This window comes from Sarcophilus harrisii, chromosome 4 (genome assembly GCF_902635505.1).
Source record: "Sarcophilus harrisii chromosome 4, mSarHar1.11, whole genome shotgun sequence".
Classification (NCBI taxonomy): Eukaryota; Metazoa; Chordata; class Mammalia; order Dasyuromorphia; family Dasyuridae; genus Sarcophilus; species Sarcophilus harrisii.
Genome location: NC_045429.1, coordinates 17202174 through 17220207, shown reverse-complemented (window position 1 = coordinate 17220207; position 18034 = coordinate 17202174). Strand labels below are relative to the sequence as shown.

Genomic DNA, 18034 nt, shown 5'->3' with positions numbered 1-18034 from the left:
AGGAACTTGGCTTTGTGTTATGGGAACTGATCAGAGGAAACTTGATGATTTCTCCTGTGGAAGGGACCCCCTAGGATGAAGCCTGGAAAATTGTGGGCAGGTTTTGAAATGGCTACCATTTCCAGCACTGGAGTTCTGATATTGTGAGCTGCCACTGGCTGGGTGGATTCACTCAGGGCTCCTCATTAGCAAGTGTTGAAGACACAAAAGAACTTAAATTGGATGGAATGGAATGGCCCCAGTGAGTTCCTCACATTTGTTTTAAGTTAGTGTCTATAATTAGCAGAAATGCCTTTATACATCATATATATATATATATATATATATATATATGTGTGTGTGTGTGTGTGTGTGTGTGTATGTAGATGTAGATACATACATATATAGCCAATTATAATTGTTGTTAAGTCTTCTGCCAAGCAAAACACATTGCAAACTACAAGCTCGCTTTCTTTGAGTTGGTCTCTTAGAATTGTCATTTTGTCCTATAAGATGTCATATACTTTGTAGTTAGTGAATCTTCCCCCCTTTTTATTCTAAAGAAGGCCAGATGGACTCCGAATCCATTCCCATCTTTGAAGGTTTGACATTGATTTCCTTTCCCCATGGCAGGGTTAAATCAGGTCTGCATTTCATCCAGATGATCTATTCAAAACAAGAGCTGCCTCCTGGCAGTTGCTCACAGCTGAAGACCGTTCCTCTGGATTCTCGTTTCATTTGTTGCTGGTCGCTGGAAAATGTTTACATAGCTTACATGTTAGTGTGCTCTTTTATAGAGTACATTGAGAGGTTAAACCTACCCAGATCAGCTTTCCCTTTCCTTCCAATCTCTCTTCTTTTACCCCGTTGCCTTTGTGTTTAGAAAACATTGTCTTGTTCCAAGAGAGAGACAGAGACAGAGAGAGGGGGGAGAAGGAGAGAGAGAGGGAAAGAGAAGGGAAGAAGGAGAGGAAGAAAAAGAAGGAAAAGGAAGAAAAAGAGGGAGACGGAGAGGGAAAGAAGGGAAGGAAGGAGGAAGGGAGAAGAAAGAAATATAAATATAAAAAGGGGGATCTGGCACACTACCTAACTACCTGGAGAAGATTATATCTCTCTGGGGGAAATATATCACTTTTAACTAAGTATACTACAGAATAGAAACCTAGAGACCGAGCAGAGGATAAGCAAGACTGGGGACGAGGCAGGAAAAACCTTAAGGACCATTTCTAAAGCTGTCTCCAATCCATCCCTTCAATCATTTTTTGTTTTTTAATAATTATAACTTTTTATTGATACAACCCGTGCCTGGGTAATTTTTTACAACATTATCCCTTGCACTCACTTTTCTTCCAATTTTTCCCCTCCACCCCCTCCCCCAGATGGCAAGCAGTCTCATACATGTTAACTATGTTAGAGTATACCCTAGATACAATATATGTGTGCAGAACCGAACAGTTCTCTTGTTGCACAGGAAGAATCCATCCCTTCAATCCTGAGCTTCACACCCATATATCCGACTGGTTAGAGCCTTCAGTTATTATTGGTCAGTCAATGAGTCATGTCCAACCCTTGGTGACCACAGCATGCCAAATGTCCATGGGGTTTTCTTGACAAAGATACCAGTGTGGTTTGCCATTTGCTGCTCTAGTGAATTAAGGCAAACTGAAGTTTGTGGGTATAAGAAAAGAATTTACCTCCCAGGGTTCTTGTGTAGACCAAATAAGATTGTTTTTTGTAAGGCACTTAGCGTAAGAACAAATACATAGTAAGATCTTTATAAATGTTACCTATTATTATAATTATTATTTTAATCATTCTTATCATGAATATTCTTGTTAATATTTATTACATATTATATAATTATTATATAACACAGGGATGTATAATTATACATAATAAATGCTAGATAAATATTAGTTATAATGATTGATATTCTCATTATTAATTAACCATTATCATTATTGTCATTATCTAATAATCTGGATTCAAATCCTGCTTATGACATGTTCACCCTTCAGAAAGTCAGAAGCTCCAAAGGCTTCATTTTTCTCAACTGTTAAATGAAAGGGTTAAGATTTGATATCTTCTGAAATGTTTTTCAATTCTATATCTAGGGTACTGGGATTTGGGTTCAAATTACAGTTCTGCTTACCACATAACTAGATAGAGGAATAGATAGAGGTAGAGATAGATCATAGAGATATAAACTTAAGTATAGATAGATAGATGAATGATAGAGATGATAGGAAAATAGATGATAGAGGTGAGAGAGAAAGAGAGAGAAGGAGAGAGAGAGAGAGAGAGAGAGAGAGAGAGAGAGAGAGAGAGAGAGAGAGAGAGAGAGAGAGAGAGAAAGAGAGAGAGAGAGAGATGGACAGACAGATGGACAGACATGGACATAGACATAACATATATAACAAATATATTTTAACTGTACACTTTTGTACATGAGTGTGTGTGGGTGTGTGTATCCTTCATGACCTTAAGCAAGTCATTTAGCCCATCTGGTTCTCTCTTTTCTCCAGTTCTCCATTTACAGATGTTTGCTCATCTATAAAATGAGGGGTTTAGATTATTTTTTTTTTCCATTCTCTCTCAGCTTTAGCTCAATGATACCAGGATGTTTTGTCTCAAATGTTGTAGAAAATGAGTTCATAGAGGAAAATCAAGGACTTGGCCATTTTCTCTCTCTCATAAAGTCAGCTTCATACTTTAACATAATATTAGATCTTACTAAAATAAAAATCTAAGTTTTCAGTTTCTTTCACAAATTTGGCAATTTGGTTGAAATTGACTTAGACTTAGCCTATGAAGATGTTCTTAAACCACAAGTTCATTAACATTTTTAAAAATTTTTGAAAAATAAATGCCAATATAATTGGCTTATTTTATAATCCTATGTATTTTGTTTTTATATTAAAAAAACAATTCTGAGAGGGGGTTCCTAGTCTTCACCAGACTGCCGAAGGGTTCCATACTAATCACACAAGAGTCCTTAAATCCCCATTAGAGGTAATATGGAGCCAATGAAGATGTCCGAGTTATAGTTACCTGTGCTTTAAGAATATCAATGTAATTGCTGTGTATAGGGTAGAATGAAGAGAGATAACAAAGGGAGGGAGAATGATTTCTTTTTGAGTGTGGTTAATTGTTCCAGTGAGAGTTGATGCCGATAGTAACACAAGAGGTCGTAGATCTGAGAATCTAGATTAGGGGCTGGGAGACCTGTAGTCATCCAACCTCCAGCTTCTTAAATTGCAATTTGTGGCCCCATTTGGGATCATGCAACTGAAGGTGAGGGAATAAAATTATGATTTCTTATCCGTAAACATTTGAGTCTGTACCTATTTTACATATCTATATGCCCTGGGTCATTCTCAATTGAAAAGGGGTTGAGAGAGAAAAAAGTGGAAGAAACCTTGATTGGCCCATTCACCTCACTTGACAGACAAGGCAACCTAGGTCTAAGTTTCAGACCTTGGCTAGGACCCAGAAATGCCTCGTCCCAGATCTGTGACATTCAGAATTCCTTAGCCCTTAGGCCTTGCAAACCCCAAACCCAGAACAAAGTAATTTGGGTTCTCCGTCCGTGCCTGCTTGGCCAAATGTGGCTGCCTGCCTATAGCCGGGGAGATGTTGGGAGATTGAGAAGGGCTCCGAGGTTTCTTAGCTATTAAAGGGCTCTCACCAGGCAACTTTTGGTGAGTTCAGTTCAATTGAATGAGAAACACATGGATTAGATTTTCATTAAAATTACACATGGGTTTCCAAATGAAGGGAAATGGGGGACCTCGAGGTTAGATGACTCCAAAAAGCTTTACAAATAGTTGAGGACACTTAAACTCAGTTTCTGGCTGCCTTTCCCCATCCCAAATTAGAAACTGATCAGTGAAGGAACCTGCAAAGCAGGTTCCCTTGTCCTTTTCCCCATAAAATGTAACTATCATTAATTTCCATGAGCTACTGTTCAAACTTAAATAAGGAGGTAGACTATTTAAGAAGGACTGAGCCTTATGGTGAAAGTTTTCTGATTTTTCCAAGCACCCCAGATAAAAAAGAGAAAATCCTAAAGACAGCAAGGTCATCCACAGTGTGCTATCTTATGGGATACAGTTGGAAAGACTCTTAGAAGCTATGGAGTTTAATCATCTTGCTATAGACATGAGGAAAGCGAGACATGAAGAAATGAAGGGATAGAGTCAAATAAAACACAAACCCTCAGATTCCAAGCTCATCATCCTTTCCATTATGCTTTTAATCCTTTGTGTTGATATGGGGAAGACTTTGTAGAGCACTGGACCAGGAGTCAGGATAACTCAGAATTCACATCTTGCTTTCAATGCTTCTTTGATAGGCAACCAGGAGCAAGTCATTTCATCTCTTTCTCCTCTGTAAAATGGATTTGATGACTATCTCCTTGCAAAGGTATTCACTTTTTTGGGGGGTCTGGAAAGTTATTTCATCTGCCTGGAGGGTCTCCTGGTATGGAAATTACTTCCCCCAACCTAGGTCAACAACTCCTCAGGGAAGCATATAAAGTGTTCGATTTGACTTTAACCTACCCTTCCTGCGTTATTACCCAGGATTCTCTTTCATGGACTCTATGCTCCAAGAAAACTAGACTCCTAGTTATTCATTGAACTCAGCCCTCCATCCTCTGCCTCTGTTTTTGCCCTGTTTCCTCTGCCTAGACTTCACTCCCTCCTCTTCTCTGACTTTCAAAGTTCTGATTCAAAGAATACAAGATTCAGAATCAGGAGACTTATGGATTCAAATCAGCCACGTAGGGCACGCTGAGAAAATAAGTTAGAGATTTGTCCAGGAAAACTGAGTGGATGCCCATCAATTGGAGAATGGCCGAATAAGTTATGGTATTTGAATGTTATGGAATATTATTCTTCTGTAAGAAATAGCCAACATTTAGATAGCATCTACTATGTTCTAAGTGGGTAGTTAGCTATTGCAATATGATAGAGTACAGGAAGACATTTTCCTGAGTTCAGATCCAACATTAGATACTAGCTGTATGACCCTAGGCAAGTCACTTAAACCTGTTTGTCTCAGTTTCTTGATATGTAAAATAACCTGGAGAGGAAAATAGCCAACCTCTCCATTATCTTTGCCAACAGAACCTCAGATAAGTCACAAAGAGTTGAAAATGACACAATAGCAAGAAATAATCAAGGAGATAATTCCCAAGAAATCTGGGGAGACTTGTTTGAGTTGAGGAAGAATGACATGAACATTCTGTATCCATCACATCTGATTAAATCATATCAGTTATTTAAATCATTCTGGAAAACTAATAATTATATGGTGCTTATGTCCTGACAGAGGTGATGGACTTAGACATAGAACAAGACATATTTGGGACGTGTTATTTACAGCCAATGCAGGAACTTGTTTTTCCTGATTATACTTGTTCCAAAGGCTGTATTTTTCCATTTCTTTTTTGACTTCTCTTTTCTCCTGCTGAGTGTGGGGTTGGGTGGGAGAGAAGAAAAATATTTGATAACAGAAAAATAATTTAATCTCACTTCTCCTTCCCCCTCAAAAAAGAGAGGTATCACTTTTAGGAATAGGAAAGTTAGGATCTTATTATATCTTCTAAGATCAGTCAAAGGAACTAGATGTTTACCATGGAATTGACAAGATTCAGAGGGAATATAAAGAAATACTTGATGTCTTCAATTATTTGAAGCGGACAGAGTCAGCTTGTTCTATTTGAACACAGAGCACAGACCCAGAAGCAATGAATGGAAGTGGACAAGAGATCATCAAGGCTCTGTGACAGCCTCAGTCCTGTAACCTGTATGGATTGAAAGAGAGAGAGAGAGAAAGAGAGAGAGAGAGAGAGGAGAGAAAAGGAGGGAGAGGGAGGAAGAGAGGGAGGGAGAGAGAATTTGAGAGTGTGTTTATGTGTATGTGTGAGAGAGAAAGCAAGACAGAGAAAGAGACAGAAAGAGACAGAGAGACACACAGAGAGAAACAGAGACAAGGAGATAGAAATAAAAGACAGAGAAAGAGAGACAGGCAGAAACAGAAAGACACATATAGAGTTAGCTTTCATCGTAATATTTTATTTTTAAATATGTAGACTCTTTGTAAGGGATTTATTGAACTAATTAAAAAAAAACACACACACACACAGTAACCAGAAACCATTATTTGCATTCTCCAGAGAACCCAGGACTCAGGCTTGCTCAGAAATGTTTGGGGAAGTCTATTTCTGCATCTTTGTTTTCTTGCTTAATTCTGGTGGCTTTTTTCTGCTTTTCTGATGAGAAGCATCTGTAATTCAAGATGACTGTGGACAAATAAGAGCCAGTTTATGCCTTCCCAATAATGGACTTGGGGCAAGGCCTGCTCGGCATCCTAATTTCAGTAACGTGGTTGAATTTCCAGGCCCCTGATCTCTATCTTTGTCAGTGAGTCAGTCAATGGTTTGTGTGAAGTTCCTACTATATGTCAGATATAAAGAAAGACATCAATCCACTCCCTGCCCTCAAGGATTTTATATGGTAGTAGGGGAGAAAATAGATAAGTAGCTACATTTAAGATCCATATAGAATACATGCAAGTCAATACCCATGGAAAGGCTGTGGTTCATCCTTCAATGGCATCCAAGGGTCTGGTGCATGGATTGGATTTAAGTGAGATAAAACTGCACAGAGTCCTCAGCCTCTCCCTCCCCTTCAGTCATGGAAGCCCAATGGCAGGATGGCCGGGATGGCCTGGGATGACAAAGATGACCTTTGCGTCTTTCATGTCTGACCAAGTTTTAAGCACTCCAGAGCCTTCAGTCTCCTTCGTGGCTACTAGAATAAATGTTCCCATATACCCATTCTTCCAGGGAATGTCCTGATCCATTGGGGATGAACACCCTCCTACTCCTGATGGGTTCAATTGGCTATTCTGCTTTAGCTCCTCGGTGGTTTATCAGAATGTTCAAATAGAACAATCAGAATGGAGGTGGTTTATCACTGTGGATGCTACAGCTTCTAAGAGCTGAGACTTGAGTGCCGAGAGGACACTGAGATGAGCAGCCCTGCAAAGGGCCAACCTTGATACCAGAGGGTCAAGTCCCCTCTGAATACCCATAAACCCCAAATGACAAATCTTAAACAATGAGGAAGGGCCAGAAAAGGTGTTCCAGAAGGTGGTGCTTGGGCTGAGGCTTAAGGGATTCCAGAGAAGTCAGGAGAGGAAGGTGAGAGGGCAGAGAATTTCTTTTCTTTATTTTTTGGCAATCATTCTAAACATATTTCCATATCTGTCAAGTTGTGCAAGAAAAATCAGATCAAAACTACAAGATAGAAAAATAAGCAAACAAATAACAGCAAAAAAAGGTGAAAATACTCTCTTTAGTCCATATTTCATCTCCATAGCTTTCTCTCTGGATATGAATGGCTCTTTCCATCCCAAGCCTATTGAAATTTTTTAGGCTCACCTCATTATTGAAAAGAGCCACATCCATCATAGGGGATCATCACATAATCTTGGTGCTGTGTACAATGTTCTCCTGGTTCTGCTCATTTCACTCAGCATCAGTTCCTATAACTCTCTCTGGACCTCTCTGAAATCACCCTGCTGGTCTTCTGTTATAGAACAGTAATATTCCATTACATTCATATACCATAATTTATTCAGTCATTTCTCAACTGATGGGCAAACACTCAATTTCCAGTTCCTTTTTTGTGGACAAGGCATAGATAGCCAATAGAGAGACGTGAAGATAGAACATAGAATGTTCTGTACAAGAAACTGCAAGGAGGCCAGTGTAACTGGAAAATGGTTTGGGGCAGGGTATAAATGATAAGAAAGCTGGGAAGATAGGAAGAGGCAAGTTTGGGAAGAGCTTTGAATGCCCAAAAGAAGATTTTACATTTTATTCTGGAGAAAATAGGGATCCCTGGAGGTCATTGGTTGGGGACAAAGGAGAATGGTCACCTCTACTCTTTAGAAAAATGATGAGAGATATAGAATAGTAGCTAGAAAGTATGGTTGGATCAAGTAGGGAGAGGTTAGTTAAAGGATGGGGAGCGGTGTTTACAAGCCCAGGAAAAGGGGAAGGATCTCATAGCTTGGAAGAGCTTAGAATTAATGAAGGGACTATTAGATGCAGCAATCTGCTGGGGAATTCTGGGATAGGAATAAGTATGCATACAGAATCCTTGTAAGGAGGACTACTTCTTCATTTAAAGCCAGAGTGAAGAAAGAGATGGTAGAGAAAGCTGCCTGAATTATGTGAGATGGTGATGGTTGTTAAGGATTTAAAGATAACCATCTCTAGATGAAGCCCAGATGAAGTGGAGAAGTAGGGCTGTAGGACTTGCATATATTTGGAAATTGAAAAGATAAGAAATTTGAGATTGCAAGAGTATGGATGAGGAAGTTCCCTGGTATTATGGTAGATGGGGAGGGAACAAAAACATGATCCAGGCATTAAACTCATGGTTGTCAACGGGCAAGAACTTCCAGGATCCAGCCTGCGTGATGATCACTTTGGAGAAGGATGTTCCAGGTCACCCCCCGGACCATACTAAGTGCTCTGATTGGTTTCCGATTTCTGATGTCTTAGGCAGGAAAGTACCCATTAGGTGGGAAGCTGGAAGTTTCTAGAGGGGAAAGTTACAGGAAACCAAAACCTGTAGTGACCACAGTAATGGAAAGGAAGATGATGTTCCTGGGATCAGGATAGAAGAATCTTAAGAGTCTGTCAAGTCTAATCGATTTACTTTACAGATGAGGAAAGATGAAGAAACTCACCAAGATTATCAGAACAAAATGAGCTAATATATGATGATAGCTATAGCTAATATAGGTCCTAGGATAGTTTACTTACAAGAGGAAGGACCCTTAAAAGGCACAGAATTGTAAAATCATACATCTTAAGCTGTAAGCACCCAATCTATTCATTTTATAAGCAAAAAATAAATAATAATAATAATAATAAAAAAACCCTGAAGCCTTTGGAGGTTAAATAATTTGGCTAAGTATTAGGGGCAGGATTTGAATTCAGATCCTTTGATCCTAGAGCAAATCCCTTCACTCTGGCCTCGGCTTCCTTCTCTGTAAAATGTGGAAGTCACACTACAAGTTTCTAAGATCGTTTCTAGCTCTAAATCTTGGGATCTATGAATCATGTACTTCTCTTAGAAATGTACTTCCATCTCATTAACTCTCCAACACATTTAAAGAAAACACAAACAGAACCTAGATTTGCTAGCCTTGGAGTTGAGATAAACAGGGTATATACATATACAATCGCTCCTGGGATGTGTCCCACAGTATCCTGTTCACAGAATCCCAGAATCCCACTCTCATATTCCTGATCAGTGACCATTCAGCCTCACCCTTCCCCTTGTCCTTTGAAACAGCTCTCCCTGATGACCAAAGGCCTTGGTGGTTGCCATCTAGTGGAAGTTTCCTGCTGTCTCTTCCTTTCCTTGCTCTCTATTCCTCATCCTCTTGGGCTCAGATTTTCCCATTTAATTCACTGGATAAAGTCCCTGAGAGAGGGCATTAGGAGCCTCTCAGCTCCACTCTCTACATTTTGGGGAACAGTTGATAATAATAAAAGGACTTTCTGGAGAGCAGTTGAATGGTATGGAATTGCAGTCTTGGAAGCTATCTCAGAGAATTACCCTACCTGATAGGTGAACAAAAATCCTTGCTATGATATCCCCAAGAAATGCTCACCCATCCTTTCCTTGAAGGCCTCCCATGATAGAATACCTGAGAGCCGGGGCTCATTCCACTTGGGGATAGCTGGAGTTCTGGGGAAGTTTTTCCTACAGCCAGACAAAAAAGGTCCCTTTGAATTGCATACGCTTAACTTATATTGGTTAATTGCTTGCTATCTATGGAAGGAGGTAAGGGGAAGGAAGGGCAAAAAAGTTGCAAAGGTGAATGTTGAAAATGATCTTTGCATACATTTGGTAAAATAAAAGTGTTTTTTTTAATATAATTAAAATTTTAAAAATGGTTTCTTTGAAAACTGGGCACCCCATTGCTCCTGGTTCAACCTTCCAAGGTCCAGAAGAATCAGGCTAATCCCTTTTCCTCCTGACTGTTGTTTGAAGATCTGAAAATGGATGGTCTCTCCTCTAGGCTTAAGAGTCTTAGCTGCTTCACCTGATCTTCTTGGGTCATGGTGTCTGATCTCTGTCCTCTGGGAACTTCACTTTATCCAGAAATGGAGATTCAGAAGTGCTTCCCTGCAGTCCAGATGTGGTGTTCTCTACCCAGAGGACAGCCGAACAATCGCCTCCATGGTTCTTGATGTAGCCCAAGATCTACTCTTTAGTACTGTTGAATCATACTGTGCTTTCCTATACACCAAAGCCAAAATCAGTATTGTTGTTGTTATTGTTATTTTTATGACCTCAATGAATAATAATAACACCTGTGGGATTTTTTTTGGCTGAGTAATGTTTCAGTGGAGGGGATATCCAGGTAACCTGAATTCAAATCCTGCTTGAGTGGACTAATTATTGGACCTCTCTACCATGGAACAGATTAGGAATTGGCCTGAAATTTTCAGTTTTTTTGATGTCCATATATTTCAATGACTTGTCCAGAGTCACATCACCACCTATGTCAGAAGCAGGATCTGAATCCAGACTCAGTCCCTTCCCTTGGCCACTTCCAAACCAATATCATTCGTTTTCTACTTTTTACTAAGTCAGTCTCAAATGGTTTCTTCCCCAAACTGTCACATGTGACCAAGCCAGCCTTTCACCTCATTCACCTGTTTTATCATTCTCTTTCCAGATCAGCCAAAGCCCCATTTTTGTGCCAGGCATTTGGGGTCCCTACTTCTCAGCTATGGTCCCTGGATTTTGGCTAAATGAAGGAGGGCAGAGTGTTACTGGAAAATTGGTAAGTTAAGTGAATGGCTTGATCTTTCAGGATATTCATTCATTCATTCATGCATTTATTCCAAAAACCTCGATACAGCATCAACAAATAACATCCAAGTTCTCTGGAATACTGGAAAAGAGAGAAGATTTAGCTAAAACTTAGCCCCTAAAACGAGCCCCTGTAGCTCGTAAGTAGGACTATAAGACATCCACATAGATAACCATGATATAGAGTATTTAGATTATCTATTTGTACAATTAGCTCTATTGATTTTAACCTAAAGAGATCCTTGAAGGTAGCAAATGACTGGAGATGAGATTTGTACACAGGTCCTCACATTCCAAAACTGGGTTCCTTTCCATGGCTATTTTTCACGATTGTATGATATATGTTTCAGGGCTCTTGCAGCTAAGAAAATACAAAGTCCAACCAGCCAAGACAGACACATATTTTACCAAGGTCCTATGTTCCAGGAGGTTTCACCGAAAGTTAAATCAATAGAATTTTCTTTTGCTTTTGCTGGCTTACATGAATAAGAGATTGAGCAGTGATTTATGAAGCTAGGTCTTTTATCATTAGTGTGATTTTCCAGCTGCCAGAGTGCACGGTACCCCAATCTGCAGTTCCCATCTGCCAAAGCTGCAGGACAGAGTGGGAGAGGGGGAGCGAAGGGAATGAGAGGGCATGAGAATCTCAGCTGGAAGAATAGGGGTTAAGCTGTAAATGAGAAGAGATGCTGCTGAAGCCATTGTGGGAGGAAGGGGCCCCAGGAACAGCCTGTAGACCACTGAGTAGCTGTGTCCTCCTACTTGCTTCTGCTCTTTCACTCTCTGCCTCTTGTTCCTCACCCTGTTCTAGTAACCAGGTCCAGATTAATTGTACTTCAAATAGTCTAGACCTAGCACATAGGATGATGGGTAGTGCAGGGAATTTAAGAAATCATAAAATCTCAATTTGAAAGGAACCTCATAAGGTCATTAATCCAACCTACACTGAAACAAGTCTCATCTACAAACTATCTAATAAAAGATCATCTTTTTTTTTTAACAAGTCAACAATAATTTATTAAGTATTAATTGTATTCCATTATAGATAATTATATGGAGAGGTCACCTTTACTTTGTTTAACCTCCAAGGAGAGGGAATTCATGGCTTCTCCAGGCAGCATATTCCGCTTTTGGATTGTTCAATATTTGGTAGGTTTGTCTTGCTATCAAGAGTCAGTTTCCGACTATTTGACCCAATGTTCCTAGATCTGCCCTATGACCCAAGCAGTGCAAGTCTACTCTTTGTTACCTACAATAACCATTCAAATATTCGAAGCATTATCTTGTCCCTCCTGGATCTTCTCTGAGAGAACAGCTAAATAGCCTCATTTCCCTCCATCAGCCTTCATTCAGCACAGATTTCCAGCTTTTCAGTCTTCTGATTCTCCTTTGAGGAGCTTCCAGCTTATCAAGTTTCTTCTGAAAATGTATCTCCATGTATTGTATAGATGGAAGGGCTAATGGATGAGGAATAGATAGAGCATAACTCCTTCTTCTCTGGGGGCCTGACATCTTCCCGTTTTGATTATTTCTGTATAGCTAGTGGGTCTGGGGTTCAGAGGTCTACATTCCCCAAGCATCCTCACGAACAAAATGTGGTTTGCCAATAATGCTCCTTGCTTGAAAGAGATATTCCTCAGAAATAAACGAATTGGTTTATTCATTTAAATTAACCTCCTCGAAGATGATGTAATCATAGAGTTAGAGTCGGAAGGGGCTCTGGTTGTCATCCAAGCCTAACCTCTCATTTACAGATAAGGAAACTGAGACCTACCGAGGCAAAGTGATTTTGAAGGCAGTTAAGAACAGAGTCATATCCCCTGATTCCAAATTCAGCCCTCTTCCTATTTTCCTGGGATGTTTTAGGGATAGGGCAGGGGCAGAAGTTGTAATTTTACTGCTCTGGGGGGCTCCTAGTGAAGAGCTCTATCTAAATATGTCAGCATCTTCTCTTCAAGATACAGTCTTGGAGAGATGCCCAGAGCATGGCAAAAGTAAGTGACATACCCAAGATCATACAGTCAGTTTGGGACCAAAATGAGCCCTGGTCAAACCTGCATCTTCCTTCCTCTAAGACCAGCTCTCTAGTAACTATGCTAAGAAGTATGCCTTCGAAGGCAGTGTAAATCAGTATTACTGGGTCCAAGAACCCCTAATCAATTGTTAATGTGTTCATTGTTACATAAACCCAGGGGTTTCAGACGCAGTAACGACATGGGTCATACCAGCAGCTTGAAGACAAGGGAAAGACATGAAATAAGGATGGTCCCCATCCCCACATATTAAGACTCAGGAATTGGGCTTTGCTCTGAGCAAGGCAGATTGGAAGTTTGCCTGATGTTTTCAGTTCAGAGACATTCTTCCTTTCCCTATTTTTTGTCCACTTACCACCTGATGATAATAAGGCTTATTCTTATTTTCTAAAACAATCACACAAGTTATTTATATAATATCTTGAAATTTGCCAAGTGCTTTATGTCATGGTCTCATGTGAACCATCCCCAAAACCAAAATCAGGGAAGAATCCATCTCAAATCCTCAATGGATTAAGAGAAATCCCTGGTGGGTCCTGAGCTTTGGCTGAAAGATCCCAAAAAGATATTTGCTGCTATGTTGTTTTCTATATAAGGAACTTGATCCCTGGGCTGTGATTCTCACAGGAAGAGATGGCACTGAACACTGTATGGTAACTCTTTATTATTCTCACAGTCAGCCAAGGACTTGACAATCTATTCCCTGCGTTTCCACCTCCTGGTCAATCCTTGATCCCTGTTTGTTTGCTTTCTTCTCACAGTCAGATAATTTTAATCTAATTCCAGAGCCTGGAGCAAAACAGTCTTGGGATCCTATGATAGTTCATCTTCTCTGTGACAAACATGGCGTGACTATGGCCTGGTCTAGCTGGGGCTTCTTTTGTTAGCTCTTTATCCCTCCCTCATGAGGGACTTTCCAAAAGGTCCGGCCTCCCCTCCAGCCCCCGCCCACCATCTCCTAGTTAGACTTTGCCCTTGTGGCTTCCAGATTTGGGACATGCCGTCTACTTTCCACATAGGCGTCAGTCCCTTCACTCTACTGACCACGAAATGCAGATTTAATCTTGTCCATAAAATCATCTTGGACACAGCTAAAGTGAGCTACAGGCATTGTTTCAGTAAGCGATCATAGTCTCCTTGACTTCTTTCTTGGGGGGCAACTCTCTAAGACTTCAATGTGAGATCAGGTCCAAGTTAGAGATTTGGCTCCTGGCTCTAACACTCGCTCTCCTGTCGTGAAGATCATGAGATAACATTTGTAAAATATCTAGCAAAGTACACAGTAGGCACTAAATAAAAGTTTGCTCCTTTTTTCCTCCCCCACTACTAAAGGTATAGGACCACACATTGTTATTCCCTGATCTTCACAACAACCCTGGAAGATAGGTTCTAATTTTGTCCCCATTTTACAGAGAGGGAAAGTGAGATAGACAGAGGTCAAATGATATCCAGAATCAAACAGCAAGTCAGATTTAAAATCTGATCCCAGGCCCATCTTTCTATCCATTATGCTACTCAGCTGCCTCAGTTTCCTTGTCTTTAAAAGAAGAATCCTATAACCTACATATTCAGTGTCCAAAGTACTTGTGAAATTTGAATAAGATTACGTCTACATGAGAAGCTCTGTGAACTCCAAAAGGCAGAGAAGGCTTAAATCCATATGTAGAAATTGGCCTTTTTACAAATTGGCAAATAGGACCTACTCATATATGTGTTTAAACAACTATGTTAAGGATTTAAAAGACAATTATGTTCATTAAAAACACTTTTATGGAGTTCAAAGTAAGTTTGAATTGAGTTAGTTAAAATAATAAAATAAACAAAACTTTCAGGGATGTAAAATGAATTATTTTGTCCATTTAGCTTTTAAATTTAAATAATTAAATTTTGGATTTTCTTCTTCCCCACGTCCCACCAGTTGAGCCTCACGTCAAGCTCTTTTTCCCCTCCACTCTGGCCAGGTTCCATCGGCCTGTTTACAGATGGGTAGGTCCTTTGGTAAATGGGCCAGTTTCTGCATATGGGCTCTTTATACTTGTCCTCACATCTGTTTGTTCCTTTGCCAAAATGTATGTTGTCTTTCTTACTTTCCCCCTTAGATGTGTTTTTCATGGCAGAATATATGTTTCCTCCACATTTTATACAGTAAACCTCTACGTCCTCGGGCTCAAGCTTTTGGGTGATTATGGGTCAGCCAACAGAGCCCGGGGAAGAAACCCTTTTGAAGAGCCAGTGGATTGGCCAAGGAGTGACCCAAAGAGAGAAGATGGCAAGCTGGCTCTGATTAAACCAAAACCCGAAGGGCGCTGAAATCTGAGGGGCCACCCAGGAGGAACAAACACGTCTGCTACAATAGTCCAAAGCTGAGAATCAGGAAGAACATATTCAGCACCAGGCTTCAGGGAGATGCTGCCACATATGGGGGGCAGAGTACCCCCTCCCCGCTTGTTCAGTCATACCATGAATCCGCATTCACGAGACCTTCTCTGAGGCTCAGGACAATCACGCTCTGTCGCCCTAGACGATGTCAATGGGCCAACCAAGGCCCAAGCTCACTCTTACAATGTGACCTCAAGCAGGGCTCCTGGCCTGCACCAGGGACCGTGTCTGGGCGGAAGTGGCTGAAAGCTTAAGTTTTGTCACCGATCTACCTCTTCCCAGGAGCCCCAAAGGTGAAGGTCATTGATTCCCTATGATTTAAATGAGATGAGCAGAACCTTTTCTTTTGATGTGACACAATCTCCCAGACTAGCAAAAGCAAGACAGGATCAAGCAGCCTATTTGAATCTTTATTACATGTCTAGCATTCATACCAGAAGCAAAGGCCACCTCCTTCATTGTCCTTGGTCCATCTCTCACACAGAAAGCAAAAATCACCTTCTTAACCATTACAGCGATTCCAGAGTGCTGCTCCGTCATCGGTCAGTTGAACAAACTGGTGAAATTTAATCTGGATAACAGAAAATTCAAGGGGATATAATGGATGTCTTGATATGTTTGAAAGACTGCCCTGTGGAAGTGGGATTTAGACTTCTGTTGCCTGGCTCTAAAAGACTGAGCCAAGAAGGATGAGGGTAAGTTATATCACATCATCAAACAGCTCAGGAAGAAATGGGAGATGCTCAAGAATAAAATTCTGAAAACACAAAGGAAAGCGATTCTGATGGGAGGAAATAGTCTAAGAGAAGTAGATAAATAGGGCACTTAGCAGCTAACTTAAATTTGTTAAATGTTCAAAAATGAAAATGTTCAGAACATGGAAGAAAGACCCAATATACCCAAAGCAAACAAACAAATATAAGAACATGGTAAAAATGGTGTCATGAATCAAAGCCCCAAATATATTGAAGCTGACTGAGCTAAAGAGCAAAAAATGGTGTTTGGCTATTGGAAGAAAAAAAAAGTATATGAATTAAGGGCTTTCCTTTCTCTTTGGGGTGGATTTGAGCAATGATGATGATAATGACAATGGAGACAAGGCAGAACTGTTCATTTGTTATTCTGTTTACTTGAGAAAAGAGAACAGACTTGATACTAGAAATGATGGAACAAACGACAAATGAGGAGTTATACCTAATCTAAGTAAGAAGATACCAAAGGATACCTAGTTGATCTTGATGCACTCGAGTCACCTGGCACACATGAACCATAACAGTGGGTACTGAAAGAATTGGCAAGCCATTGGCAGAAATATTTGAAAGATCATAGAAGAAGGGAAAGGTGCACGAGACTAGAAAGGGGAAACTATCCCAGACTTCAAAAATGGGAAGAAAAGAGACTACAAATGAAATAATACATTTAAAATACTTAGCACAGTATCTGGTACATAGTATATAGTCAGTAAATAATTATTCTCTTTTCTAGCCTAGCTCTGCAAAATTATAAGCCAGTTCAAAGTTTGGGACAATCTCCATTAAAGACATGATGGGGAGCAACTGAAAAAGGAAGTTGCAAATGCAAAGAGACTACCTGTCTTCTTCCTAAAACACAGCTTATGCCAGACCAAGATTATTTTCTTTTTTGACAAGATTATTAAACTAGTAGGTAGGGAAATGCTTTAAATATATTTTCCTTAACAAGGCTTTTGATAAAATATCTTATACTGTTATTTTTTTTTTAAATAGGAAAGCTATGAATTAGACAATAATGCAGGCAGAGGAATTAAGAAATGATTTTATTATGAGACTAAAGAGTATTTGTTACTGGCTCCAGGAGGTGTCTAGTGAAGTACTCCAAGGATCTTGTTGGGTACTATACTGCTTAGTAATTTTATCAATAACTTGCATAGTCATAAATAACATACTTATCAAATTTTTATATGACATAAAATTGGGAATGATAGTTTATATATTAATTAGGTGATTTAGTAAGAACATTAAGGTTTCTTAACAGTCTAGAGCAGTGGTCCTCAAAGTGTAATCCAAAGAATTGTTGGGGTCTTTGAAACCCTTTCAAAAGGTCTACAAATTCAAAATTATTTTTTTTATTTCTAATATAGTAAATAGCTATAAATATAACCCATGTGAACAAAACCTCTTTGAACAGATCCTTGATAGTTTTTTAACAACATGAAGATCAGAGAGCAAAAGTTTGAGAACCACTGGTCTAGAGCATTGGGCTTAAAAAATAAAAGAAATCCTTCCCAAATTACAGGGGAATTGGGAGATTTTGCAAAAAAAAAAAAAAAAAAAAAACTTGGTTTTTTTCCAAACTGAATATGATCTTGCTTCTGTATCCCATTAGGGATAAATACAAAATCTCATTTGAGTACAAAGAATTTGCAAAGAAAATCTTGTTTTTTTCCAAACTGAATGTGATCTTGCTTCTATATCCCATTAGGGATAAATACAATATTTCATTTGAGTACCAAAAAATGGGCTTCATGATAGAAGAGAAAAACATGGAAAGATAGCAATTATCCTGGTTGAAGGGAAGAAAAGAATCATGTTATCTAATATTTCCCATGCACAAGCATTTGTGACATTCACATAAGATTATGTCTGGGAAAGAAGACATTAAAAAACCTGAGGGTTTTAGTGGACTGCAGGCTCACCATGAGTTAAGAATTAATTGTTAATATCATTAATATCACACTAGGTCAATTTTACA

The 18034-nt window shown here is 39.6% G+C and overlaps 1 protein-coding gene across 2 annotated transcripts in view; it reads left to right on the top strand.

The window, feature by feature from the left end:
* The window catches only part of FGGY (FGGY carbohydrate kinase domain containing), a 499331-nt gene that overhangs the window by 351934 nt on the left and 129363 nt on the right, over positions 1 to 18034 (top strand). For both annotated transcript variants that reach the window (XM_023501686.2, XM_003767302.4), the window contains exon 9: positions 10756 to 10863. In XM_023501686.2, the coding sequence (XP_023357454.1) occupies positions 10756 to 10863 (108 nt within the window). The remainder of the gene's footprint in view (positions 1 to 10755; positions 10864 to 18034) is intronic.